The sequence below is a fragment of the Nanorana parkeri genome, unplaced genomic scaffold, assembly GCF_000935625.1.
Source record: "Nanorana parkeri isolate BGI_ZX_2015 unplaced genomic scaffold, ASM93562v1 scaffold1, whole genome shotgun sequence".
NCBI classification, from domain to species: Eukaryota; Metazoa; Chordata; class Amphibia; order Anura; family Dicroglossidae; genus Nanorana; species Nanorana parkeri.
Window position 1 is genome coordinate 5,155,987 of NW_017306269.1, and position 14,339 is coordinate 5,170,325.

At 45.6% G+C, this 14,339-nt stretch overlaps 1 protein-coding gene across 1 annotated transcript; it reads left to right on the forward strand.

The window, feature by feature from the left end:
- Positions 1 to 3,035: 3,035 nt before the first annotated feature.
- LOC108790044 (uncharacterized membrane protein YFL067W-like) lies at positions 3,036 to 3,593 on the forward strand. The gene has a single exon (XM_018560596.1). It carries the CDS (start codon positions 3,036 to 3,038, stop codon positions 3,591 to 3,593), a length of 558 nt encoding a protein of 185 aa, XP_018416098.1.
- The last annotated feature ends 10,746 nt before the right edge of the window (positions 3,594 to 14,339 follow it).

The following is a 14,339-nucleotide window of genomic DNA, read 5'->3' on the forward strand; positions in this document are numbered from 1 at the left end:
CCACACATGGTGCTCTATAATGTATTGCTGGGATTTGTATTCCTCTATAGCTGATGGTACATTGTGCTGTATATTATACAGGGCAACGTACCATCAGCTATAGAGGAATAAAAAAATCCCAGCAATACATTATATAATGTATTGCTGGTAATTGTTGTATTCCTATATAGCTGGTGATATTCTGCACTGCGCTGTATACAGGACTACAAAACCCAGCAACAGTACATTATACAGCGCAATGCAGAATACCGCCAGCTATAATGTACTATTGCTGGGATTTGTTGTAGTCCTCTATAGCTGGTGATATTCTGCATTGTGCTGTATAATGTACTATTGCTGGGATTTGTAGTCCTCTATAGTCGGTGCCATTCTGCATTCATTGCTGTATAATTTTACACTTTCCTTTTCACTATATTGCACACCACACTATTTTTTTTCTTTTTTACTTCCACCGCTCCAAGTTTGCTCCTGTGATGGAGTGCAATTTCAATACAAACTAGTACTCCATCACTGGAGCCATTTTAAAAAATGTATTTTATTGTTTATCCGATTAACCGATTAATCGAACTTAATAATCGGCTAACTAATCGATTTTGAAAATAATTGTTAGCTGCAGCTCTAATTTCAATGCAATGCATAAAAAAAAGGCATTATGTGCCTTTGTGCCTATTTGAGAAAACCTCATGTGCCTTCATTAACACAATGGTGTGAAGAGGCCGTCATGTTAACAAATGTCGCCTGGAATTGCACTGATTTCAGATCCCAGCAACATCATAAATGCATATCATGCTTTCTAAGGCTTCATACACACACAACACAAGAGCAAAATTGTATATTGCATTTATACGCGTATATGCGTGCACTTTATGCAATCCCAGAATGCATCATTCGTAATAGAAATTTTAATGAACTGTACATGCGTATATGCACGTACACGCGTTAAAAACCCCAGACATACGTTGCCCGGACGCATCTCTGGTCCATCTGTACGCAGCGCAAATATACGGCTCCATACGCAACTATGTATATTTGCATATGGGACAATACGCGCATATATGCAGCTTATTGTACGGCAGTGTGTATGAGGCCTTAGGTTTTGGATGCACATACCCCATGCAATGTCAGGATACATACAAAGTATTTCTATGCAAGAACATGGAAAGGCCAACATTAGGTAAAGACCTTCTCACTGTACGAATGCCATTGTTTCAAAGGGCATCTATTGTACAATAAAAAAAAAGAATGAAATGACTAAATAAAAAATGCTTTAACTCTTTCACTTCAGTTATGGTGCAGAATCCAGTTTTAAAATCTAAATATATAATCTTCAGAAAGAGAGACATTCAGATTGAGATCTCAAGTTTATTTATTCAACATAGGGGTCTATTCACGTAGCAGCCGAAGGATCTAGCCGTAGCTTCGGCCGATCCTTTGGCTTGCTTCGGCCCCAGGACCCCTTCGGTTCAGTAGAACCGAAGGGCTGCTGTACGGGCTATTCACAATAGCCCGTACAGCTCCTGAAGTTGGCCGAGCGGCTCAGTCAAGCCGAACGCATATGCCTCGGCTGAGCCGCGCTGAAAGCAGAAGCTGGCCGAGCGGCCGGCCATTGGCTGGCCGACAGCCTGCTTCTGACAGCTGGACGGAGCCAGCCGTGATCTTACGGCTTGCTCCGGCCACTTGCAGAGAGATCAGCATCCCTGGTTAACCAGCTAACCAGGGACACTGATCTCCAGACAGCCTAACTCTGCCTGGCGCTCTGGGAGTCTCCCGCTCCCGGCCCTCTCCTTGAGAGAAACACTGCTTTTCCTTTTCTTTTTTCTTATTCTGACACGGAATAGAATAGAAAAAAAATAATAATTTTTGGCCATAGGAATGCATATGCATTGAAGTAAATGGCACTGCAGCCACGCCCCCCGCCTGATCGCCCACACCCAGGACACAGGCACATTAGTGCCTGCGTTCCGGTCCAGTGCGATCTGCAAAAATAGTGCTTGCAGCATTTTTGTAGATCACACTGGACGGGAACGCATGCACTAATGTGCCTGCATTCCAGGCGCGGGCGACTGCAGGGGCGTGGCAATGCATTGAAGTCAATGGCACCGCAGCCACGCCCCTAAACGCAGGGAGCCGGCCAGCTTGCGTTCCATAGGCCGAACGCTCTGGAATGCAGACTCTGTGGTGTGAACCGCCCCAGCAAGAGAAAGGAGAGAGAGTGCGAGAGATGCAGTAGTCCCAGTAGCGATTTAAATGTGCTTGTCTTCTAAATAATGGTGTTTTTTCGCTGGTAGATCTCATTGAGCTCGTCATTTGAAAAGTAGATCTCCAGACGAAAAATTGTTCTCTAGACCAACTGTTCCCTTGCCTATGTTTTCTCCTCCTGATCTACCTTCAAATCACCTCATTATCCAGTGCTGCTTTGTTAATTTAGGAGCCACTTCTGGGCTTGCTTCTATTTTCCCGGTGGTGCCCCTTCTAATCTGTCATGGAGGACAGACTTGAGTGATTTTAAGCCTACACTCCATGGTGGTTCAGGAGGGGTGCTGCCGCACCAAAAGATCCCAGCAATACATTATATAGCAACGCAGAATAATATGAAGCTACATACTCTGTGTTGCTCTAGGGTGGTGGCCTGATTTCACCTGTCTCAGGTGGGCTGTGTGGAGTCTCAGGATGGCTGTGGAGGTCTCAGGTGGGCTGTGGGGGGTCTCAGGTGGGGTCTCAAGTTGGGCTCTGCGTATTATTATTATAATTAATAATGTTTTCGTTTTATTTTTTTTTCAACTTTTTATCAGTTATTTGTTTTCATTTTAATTTCTTTTATTTTTTTTTTACTTAACTCTGGACATAGGAACGCACTGGACTCTGGACATAGGAACGCTCTGGACACAGGAACACACTGGACGCTGGACTTGGGAACGCATTGGATTTGGGACTTGGGAACGCATTGGATTTGGGACTTGAGACTGCATTGGATTTGGGACTTGGGAACGCAATGGACCCGGGACTTGGGAACGCAATGGACCCGGGACTTGGGAATGCAATGGACCCGGGACTTGGGAACGCAATGGACCCGGGAACGCAATGGACCCGGGACTTGGGAACGCAATGGACCCGGGACTTGGGAACGCAATGGACCCGGGAACGCAATGGACCCGGGACTTGGGAACGCAATGGACCCGGGACTTGGGAACGCAATGGACCCGGGAACGCAATGGACCCGGGACTTGGGAACGCAATGGACCCGGGACTTGGGAACGCAATGGACCCGGGAACGCAATGGACCCGGGACTTGGGAACGCAATGGACCCGGGACTTGGGAACGCAATGGACCCGGGAAAATGGGCTCTGGACTTGGGAACGCAATGGGCTCTGGACTTGGGAACGCAATGGGCTCTGGACTTGGGAACGCAATGGGCTCGGGACTTGGGAACGCAATGGGCTCGGGACTTGGGAACGCAATGGGCTCGGGACTTGGGAACGCAATGGGCTCGGGACTTGGGAACGCAATGGACTCGGGACTTGGGAACGCAATGGACTTGGGACTAAAAACAGAAGTATACTCGCAGATAATACAAGCCCTCCCCAGCCCCTGAAATGTTCTTTATACGTATATAAAAACATATCTGTCATTGTCAGTGTGAATGAGGCCTTAGCCTTAAACCTAATTTGCACAGCAATTCATTGACATTTTTTTATGTAATATTTACCTATGAATACCAATGATAAAGCTAAAGTGGTTATATTACACTTTCATACATATCTCCATTTCTTATACCAACATTAGCAGTCCCCTCTAACAAGAGGCAGATTCACCAAGAGATTAGAATGTCTGTGCAATAAAATACATGACCAATCTGTATGATGACCAATCCATCATACAGCCACTCCACACTATACATGACCAATCCATCATACAGCCACAGCCCACATTATACATGACCAATCCATCATACAGCCACTCCACACTATACATGACCAATCGATCATATAGCCACTGTCCCTACTATACATGGCCAATCCATCATACAGCCACAGCCCACATTATACATGACCAAGCCATCATACAGCCATTGCACCCACTATACATGACCAATCCATCATACAGCCACGGCCCACATTATACATGACCAATCCATCATACAGCCACGGCCCACATTATACATGACAAATCCATCATACAGCCACTCATAGCCACTGCCCCCACTATACATAACCAATCCATCATACAGCCACTGCCCACACTATACATGACCAATCCATCATACAGCCACTGCCCACACTATACATGACTAATCCATCATACAGCCACTGCCCACACTATACATGACCAATCCATCATACAGCCACTGCCCACCCGATATATGACCAATCCATCATACAGCCACTGCCCACACGATATATGACCAATCCATCATACAGCCACTGCCCACATTATACATGACCAATCCATAATACAGCCATTGCCCCCACTATACATGACCAATCCATCATACAGCCACTGCCCACACGATATATGACCAATCCATCATAGAGCCGCTCCACACACTACAGAACATGACTGATATATCCATAACGCCATTCCGCACACTATAGAACATATATACAGTGCCTTTGCGAAAGTATTCATCCCCCCCACCACCACCGCCCAAACCCTAATTCGTAGTGTTTTTCCTGTTTTATTGCATTGCAACCTGGAATTAAAATGGATTCTTTGTTGCTTTGTATCATGTGATGTAAACAACACGCCTATCACTTTGCAGGTATAAAATATTTTTTTATTGTGACAAACAATAATTAAGACAAAAAAACCCCCCAGAAATCTTTAGTGTGCAGTATTCACCCCCTTTGCTATGAGACCCCTAAATAAGATGTGGACCAACCAATTAACTTGGGTAGTTCCATAATTAGTTAATAAAGGTTCACTTGTGTGCAATCAAAGTGTGACATGATCTGTCACATGATTGTCAGTGTGAATACAACTGTTCTGAACGGCCTGAGTCTGCAACAACACTAAGCAAGTAACATGTAGATCAAGGAGTGCTCCACAGGTCAGATACAAAGTGTAGATCAGGGCTGGGTTATAAAAAATATCCAAAACTCTGAACAATCCCCAGAGCACCATTAAAAAAAAAAAACAATCTTGAGTGTGCCACTATTTGCTGCAAGTCTCTTGGGGAATGTATTAGCTTAGCACATCTAGACACTTCTTGCCCATTCTTCAAGTCAAAGCTGCTCCACGTCCTTCAACCCATTTCCACCCTTGTAAGTGATTAGCATGCATTGTGGTAATGTAGAGGTGCAGTGATGATGTCTATGTGTGCACATTTTTATGACCCGCATTGCCGGCTTTCATTTTTTATAGACTTTTCAGTAAGCCTGAGTCCTACAAATGGAAAATGTTCTCCACAAGAAACTCTGGGGTCTGGATTGTAAAGCAGCTGACCTGTGAGTCATTGTAACAATATCACTGCACATTAGCTCCGCCTTTCCAGGTCACAATACACTGTCCGGGCAGGGGGTTCCCACAATGTATACGGGGAGAGAGCTCAGAGAGAGAGAGTGTGTTAATTTGCAGACTGCTTGCAGAGAACAGAGGCGACCATTTCACAAGGAGCCATGAGGAGATGAAGAGGACAAAAAAAGAGTTAAGTTTTTGTGTTCATATACAGCATATGCCTGCTTCATGTACACTCTGAGGGGAATTTATCAAAACTGGAGCAGATAAAAACTGGAGATGTGCATGACAACCAATCAGCTTCTCTCCTCAGTTTGTTTAGTTAAGATTTAAAAAATGAGAGAAGCTGATTGGTTGCCATGCACAGCTGCTCCAGTTTTGATAAATTCCCCCCTCTGTGTACAATGCTCCAGTTTTGATAAATTCCCCCCTTTGCGTACATTGCTGGCGTATGATTTCTGGTTTTGAAATGCCTCTACAAAGGTGGAAATGGGCTTTAAGTGAGATGGGTTGTGTTGGTGTACAGCAGGGGTGCCCACAAGGTCAATCGCGATCTACCAGTCGATCGCGTAGCGATCACTGGTAGATCGCCATGTCCTCTCCTCCCGCCGCTTCTCTGGATCCCCGCTGCTCTCCCCAGCGGGGATCCGAGAAGAAGTGAAGGAACCGTGGGCTGGCGGAGGGCGGAGCCACTGTCACAGAACTAATGCAGAGCGGTGAGGAGAGAGAGACGCTCGGCCAGGATCTGACAGCCGGCGCCTATCTCTCCCCTCACTGCTCGTCCATTCTGTCACAGCGGCTCCGCCCCCCCCCCACCCACGGCTGAAGTGCTCTTTCACTTCTCGTCGGATCCCCCGCTGCCTCTGCCCGGGAGAGCAGGGGGGATGCAGAGGAGAAGCTGAGCCCATTTGTGCGTGGCCGAGCGGCAGAGGATCGCTCTGATCACTCCAGTGTTTGTAAATAACTGGGGATACATAGTACTATGTGTCCCAAGTTATAAATGAATGATTTACATCACGTCCTGTTCATGCATGAGTTCCTCAATGGGGAGAAGCACTCTGTACAGAGGCTCCTCCCCATTCAGAAACAGCTTGATAGTAAAATATTTTCTTAATGAATGAGAAGCCTCTGTGCTTTCCATTCATTTAGAATAGAGGCTGCAGAAAAAAAGATTGAGGACTATGTGTCCTCAATTTCTTTTTCTATTTTAAAAGGGAAATATCAGGGGGCTTTTCAGACCCCTAATATTTCCCCGAAGCCCCCCCAAGAGTAAAAAAAAAAAAAACTTACGAAAATTAAAAATAATGAAAATAAAAAAAATAGTAAAAAAAGAAATAAAAAAAATGTTTTTTTTCTTGCCTCAGGCGCAAAAGGAGCTGGCTACGGCTATGCTCCCATGTGCAACGTCGGCCACACGAGCACCATGGGAGGACAGGACGCCGGGACCTGTAGGGCGCACTGGAATGTAAGCCGGCCGACTCCCTGCGTTCAGGTGCGGGAGGGGGTGTGGAGCTGTATTGAAGTCAATGGCATCGCCCACATTGCGATCGCCCGCACTCGGAACGCAGGCACATTAGTGCCTGCATTCCGGTCCAGTGCGATCTGCAAAAATAGTGCTTGCAGCATTTTTGCGGATCGCACTGTGGGCGAGGGGCCTGCCTGCGGAGCCATTGACTTGAATGCACCGCCACGTCCCCTCCCGCCCCTGAATGCAGGTGTTTTTTCGTTGATAGATCTCAATGAGCTCGTCATTTGAAAAGTAGATCTCCAGATGAAAAATAGTGGGCGCCCCTGGTGTACAGCAATCTTCAAGTCATGCCACATATTTTCAATTGGATTGAGGTCTGGGCTTTCACTAGGCCGTTCCAAGACATTCAGATCACTCCAGTGTAGCTTTAGCAGTATGTTTAGAGTCATTGCCCTACCGGAACAACTGTGATCTCAGTCTCACATCTGTGGGCAGACAAACAGGTTTTCTTCAAGAATTTACCTGTGTTTAGTGCCATCCATTTGTCCTTGCCCACTCTTCCATATAGCCCCACTCTGTGCACAGCTTAAAGCGACACTAAACTCAGGAGTTACATCTTAAAGGAGAACTATGAGGCGAGTTAAAATCCCTCATCCTCATAGCTTGAGCCGACGTGTGACAATGAAACTGTCACAGGTCGTCTCAATAGATCGGGAAGTGACTGAACACATACTGTCGCTCGCTCACTTCTCGATCCTGTCCCTGCAGAGAGCCGTGACTGTCACTCACGACTCCCTGCAGGTATCCCCCAGCGCTGACTGAACGGATGGGGAAGGGGGCGGGTACAGCTGGCTCTGCCTCTAGATAGGCAGAGCCAGCTGTCACTCACGCAGCTGGGTGGATCTCGACAGTAATGTCAGGATCCGTCCCATCTGCAGCAGTCTCAGTATACCGCAAGTTGTAGCTCGCGATATACTGAGCTTTGGGTAATGGGAGGACGCTAGTATATATCCTACCGTGACCCTTAAGAGAACTATGGGGAAAAACACTTACCCCATAGTTCTTTTTTTAAAACCACATTCAAGTATCTTAACTATTGGGTAGAGTAACTATGAATTGGGTCAATTACTATGTAAATAATATCAGGTTTAATTTAATAATTTGTAGTGAGATTGTAGTCCATCAAAGGAGCGAGCTTGGAGTGGTGACTACTTTACAACACACACGGGGACCATGGGGAACAAAAGTAGCCACCCTCCAGAAGGAAGGACAGTGTCAGCACCAATTCAGAGATGATTTTGATGCTTTACAACACTTTCCGTGTCCTTCTGGGGGGTTTCATTGCATCTCTGAATAGCTCTTTTTGCATGGACTGTTTTGATGGACGGCCTTCTCCTGTCAGGATTGTAGTGGTGCCATTTTCTTTCCATTTTGTTATAATGGATTTATTGATGCTCCAGGGATGTTCAAATTTGGGGATATTTTTTTTTTATGACTAGTGCTGCAGCTAACAATTATTTTCATTGATTAGTTAGCCGATTATCTTAAATCAAAATACACAAATGCAGCTTTAGACAAAGTTTACTTCAGAATAAAACAGTATGCACATTGTTTGCAATCGCACTGCACTGGAACGCAGGGCATTGCAGTACCATGCATTCCAGTGCGGGCAATCACACTGCGGATAGGAGGTGCACTTGGGATCCATTGAATGAATGGCACCGCAACATTTGTCAGGCCGAAACTATATATATATATATATATTCATATTCTTTTTATAAATGTGTTATATTAGACATTTAAACTAGTTTGATGGATTTAAAAATAATGTGAATTGTAAAACTGTAAGCCAATATATTTAAAACAAACCCCCAAAATAATTTAACTTTATTGTTTTGTATTTTAACTATCTTTTTTAAACTTGTTTTTTGTTTTACTTTATTGCTAGGAGCAATAGCCAATAACAGGCTGGCTATTGCACTCACCCACTGCCAATCAGCAGAGGAGGGACATGAAGGAGAAGGTTCACAATCAGGTCCTCATCTGCTGATTGGCAGCAGCAATAGCCAGCCTGTTATTGCATATCCAATAGCAGGCTGGGTATGGCTCCCAGCCCGCCCCCGTGCCTCCCAGCAATTGAGGCACGGGGCTAAAGCGGCATGGGGGCTGGGCTGAAGCAGAACGGGGGCGGGCAGAGGAGACACGGAGAGGCTGCTGAGGTGGGGGGATTGCAGAGTCACAGCGGTCTCCACCCCGCTGGTTCTGGCTGCAGTGGTCTGTGTTCCTGCTGCCTCTGCCGACACAGGCGGGGATTGAAAAGGACAGAGCGCTGCAGCCAGCACCAGCGGGGAGAGCAGATCGGCAGCTGCAACTTATCGATGACGAGAATTGTTGCAAACGATTCTCCTCATCGATTAGTTGTTGCTTATATATAACCCAACCCTGATCTGGAGATGGATCTCCATCTATCTCTGATTCCTTTGGAGAGCTCCTCCGTCTTCATGTTGCTTGCTTAGAGGTGGTGCAGGCGTAGGGGCCTTTCAGAACCGGGGTATCTACACTGATAGATCATGTGACTTTGATTGCACACAGCTAGACCTTTATCAACCAAGTACAGGACTTGTAACATTAATTGCTGGGCCCACATTGTATTTACGGGGTTCATACAAAGGGGGCAAATACTTTTGCACAAGCAAAGATTTTTTTTTTTCTTTTGGCTTAATTATTGTTTGTATCAGAATAAAATCCAATTCCAGATTGTAACTCAATAAAAACAGGAAAACTGTTTATATGCAAATACTTTTCCACAGCACCATATCCAGTCACTTCACACAGACCCGAAAATCCATTACAGCCACTCCACACACTATAGAACATATCCATTATCAAGCCACATACTATAGAACATGAACAAGAGCCACACACTATAGAACATGCAACATACCCATACATGCACTGTGCACACTATAGAACATGCAACATACCCATACATCCACTGTGCACACTATAGAACATGCAACATACCCATACATCCACTGTGCACACTATAGAACATGCAACATACCCATACATCCACTGTGCACATTATAGAACATGCAACATACCCATACATCCACTGTGCACACTATAGAACATGCAACCTACCCATACATCCACTGTGCACACTATAGAACATGCAATATATCCACACTATCAAACAGCCTATAAAACATGAATATATTTACAGAGCCACGCCACACAGAACATGGGAAATCTATCCATAGAGCTACGCCATACTCCATAGAGGAGAACATGTATATCTGTCAGTCACTGGACCCACTATAGAGCATGAGAATGATCCACACAGTATATACACATGACCAATATCCATTAGTCACCACACACACCATAGAACATGCAATATACCCACACACCATAGAACAGGCAATATACCCATACATCCACACACCATAGAACAGGCAATATACCCATACATCCACTCCACATACACACACCATAGAACAGGCAATATACCCATACATCCACTCCACACACACACCATAGAACAGGCAATATACCCATACATCCACTCCACACACACACACACCATAGAACAGGCAATATACCCATACATCCACTCCACACACACCATAGAACATGCAATATACCCATACATCCACTCCACACACACCATAGAACATGCAATATACCCACACACCCACCATAGAACATGCAATATACCCACACACCCACCATAGAACATGCAATATACCCATACATCCACACACCATAGAACAGGCAATATACCCATACATCCACTCCACCCATACATCCACTCCACCCACACACCATAGAACAGGCAATATACCCATACATCCACTCCACATACACACACCATAGAACATGCAATATACCCATACATCCACTCCACACACACTAGAACATGCAATATACCCATACATCCACTCCACCCACACACACACACACACCATAGAACATGCAATATACCCATACATCCACTCCACACACACTAGAACATGCAATATACCCACCCACCATAGAACATGCAATATACACAAATCCATACATCCACTCCACACATTATAGAAAATGAACATTATATTTACAGAGCCACTCCACACAATAGAACATATAATATACCCATACACTATAGCCACTGCACACACTGGAATATACATATTCACCACATACTATAGAACAAACATCCTCACAACCTATAGGCAAACAAGAAGAAAAATCCAAGTAGATAAACATAACGAATCCATTTTAATAATAAACACCGGATGTGAGGGAGCAGAGCGGGATCTGCACACACACAACCCGGGGATGGATGGAATGTGAGGTTGTGTAATGGACGCCGAGCTGAGGTGCGCCATCTCCCCTGGCCCTCAGCCAACGGCCGCCGCCATCTTCTTTCATACTACAACACCAAATAAATTTTGCACCAAACCGCCGATAAACGCAATAAAACCCGCAGGTTGTGTCCGAAAAACCGCAAAGCACTGATAGAAATCCCTCACATCAGACAGCCACCCCTCTACTACAGCGGGTTCACTGCCTACAGCCCGGGAAAAAGGGAAGGGAGCCGGGGCCATTTTACAGATACGCCATGACATTAATCACCGAGCGGTAACGGACCGCCGAGAGGTGATAAACGGTGGGAGCGCGGCACCGAGGATTAGCCGCGGAGCGGGTTGGAAGCGCACGGAACGTTTGTGACGGGAAAGGGCGCGCGGGATGGACAGGCGGCGACATAAAAAGGGCGCACGGGACTATCCACCGAACCCCTCCGCGCCTCCTCCCCGAGAGGTAAAATTAATCCAGAAAGCCGACAGACGAGCGCTCTGGAGCGGGGAACTTCTCTCCCAGTTAGGCCGAGCTTGAGTATTGTGGAAACGTGAGGTAAAAAAAATATAATAGAACGAGGCGCCGGGAGCGGTTCCTCAAGACAGGCCCAGGCCGATTCTTCAATTTGCATCGAGAAGAAAAAAAATACACAAACTACCCCCTCCTCCTCCTCCCTGGGTGTACTGTCACCTTTTTTTGGCTACTTTCTTTTCCACCTCCAGCTAAAAAACAAGCCTCCCCACCTCCATGATAATCATCATCATCATCAGCCCTCCTCCTCCCTTCCTTCTCTTCATACACTCAAAGGGAAACTCACCGTCATGAAAAAGCAGTGCCTTGTCAACGGGGTTTCTTCGCCATCACATCAGGGGCTGGCAGTGTAGAGAGAAAGAGAGAGAGAGAGAGAGAGAGAGAGCAACATGAACCTCGCTCAGCCACAAGGAGCAGACAGAGAGAGAGAGAGAGAGCGCACACACGCCGAGAGAGGGGGGCACACACTCATACACACACACACATGCAAAAAAAAAAAGAGACAAAAAAACAATGCAATATTAATATTTTTGTAGAGGTTTTTTTGCATATTTTATTATTAGGCGGGGAGGATCAGTCACTTATCTACTTTTGTTTATTTTTGGCATCTCATTTTTTTTTTCTGATTGATATAGCAGCAGAGAAAGTTAAACAAGGCGATAAAAATGTATTTGTATATTTTTGCATATTTTATGCTTTAAATTTTTCTTTTTTTATTTTGCACGGGTCAGATTAGTCGATTCTTTTATTTTTGTAGTTTTGTTGTTTTTTTGTTTGTTTCCCGATTGATGTAACAGAAGTTTAAAACAATGCCAGAACAATATATTTGTATATTTTATGTTTTGATTCCTTTTTTTTCCTAGGAATGTTCAGATACCATTGCCCATACTCGGCATTTTCACAAGAACTACCAGGGTTGCAGCGGTTGCAGCTGCAACTGGGCCCTGGTGCCCCACCACTTGAAAATCATTGGTCTGTATAGTTTTAGATAAAATCATTGGTCTGTATTGTTTTAGATGAAATCATTGGTCTGTATTGTTTTAGAAAAACTGTCACATGACACTAAACAAAAATTTATCGGTATTTGTATCTGCGAGTACTTGGTCTGGAAAGAATAATATTGGTGCATCCCTAAGGCCCTGTTCACACCTAGGCGTATTGTCGCAGCTGATTCAGTGTAATAAAAAGCTCAACCCCAGGAATCCCATTCTTTTCTATGGCCCCTGTTCACACCTTTTGCGTTTTGTGGCAAGCAGAAAAACGCCCGTCGCGCAAACTTGTACATGAGCTACTCTTTGGGGCAGATTTCAGTGTGTTTTGTCCTTTGATCATTAATGTGTCAAAATCTGCACGCAAAACCGTGTGACTTAACATGCGCGCGTAAAACCCGCTCAAAAAAAGATGCAGGTAAAACACACTTAAAGGAGATCTATGAGGTGAGTGCTTTTCACTCACCTCATAGTTCTAGCCGACCTGTGACCATGACACTCTCACAGGTCGGCTCAGTAGATCGGGAGGTGAGCGAACACATACCGGCGTTCGCTCACCTCTCGATCCTGTCACGGCTCTCTGCCGTGACAGGGAAGGGGCTGGATTCCCTCCGCTCCGCCAGCGCTGACTGGCGGAACGGACGGTGGAGGAGGCGGTTCCGCTGGCTCTGCTTCCAGGTAGGCAGAGCCAGCTGTCAGTGGACAGCGTGGTAAAGTACGGTACCATTTACCGGTACATATTACAGTACAGTAACATTACATTAAGCAGTGCCTTCAGGGGGACAGCAGTTGGTGAAGTATGGTACTGGAGTGCTCCCTGTCACTGCGCTGGCCGGAGAGAGTCCCCTGTCGTCCCCTTTAATACAGTATGTCCCTGCAGGCTGATGCCATGTCTCCTGCAAGTTCCCCCTCACATGCTACCACCAAACTAGGTCTTTTTTTTTGGGGTAGGTCATATATTACAGGAATCTTGAAAAATAGTGCTAGGTCTTACTTTCGGGGTAGGTCTTATTTTCGGGGAAACAGGGTAGATGTGAATGCAGCTTTAGGCCTGGTTCACATTGAGCGTATTTTTTTTTTCTTAAATCTCAACTGGTCAGTGCACCTTCATACCCCCCACCCCAAACATGTGGAGCCCCCACCCCATTCATTTCAGGGGAAATCCTATCCAAGGCTTGCTGATGGGCCTTCCTCTGTAGTAAATATTTTGAGACCTGCATTCTCAGGGGGCCTGCTGGGAAGCTCGATAGATTAAGGAAGAAATACTTTTTTGGTACCAGACAAGCCACCCAGTAAAGATCTCCAAAGTTCACAAATCCCCCTAGCCCTCCTTAATACAGTAAACTATGACACCCCCACCCTGCTGGTCCCTATTTACCTCAACTAGTCTTCAGGTAGTGCTGGGGTGCCTGCACTTCCTCACAATAGTAGATTTTTTTTTTGTTCAGCGTGCGGCCTAAATTAAACAAATCTAATGGATTCCTCCATCCACAATAAAGAGTGTACATGGGGGAATCTCCCGTTAGCCCATTATATTCTGACAGCAGCA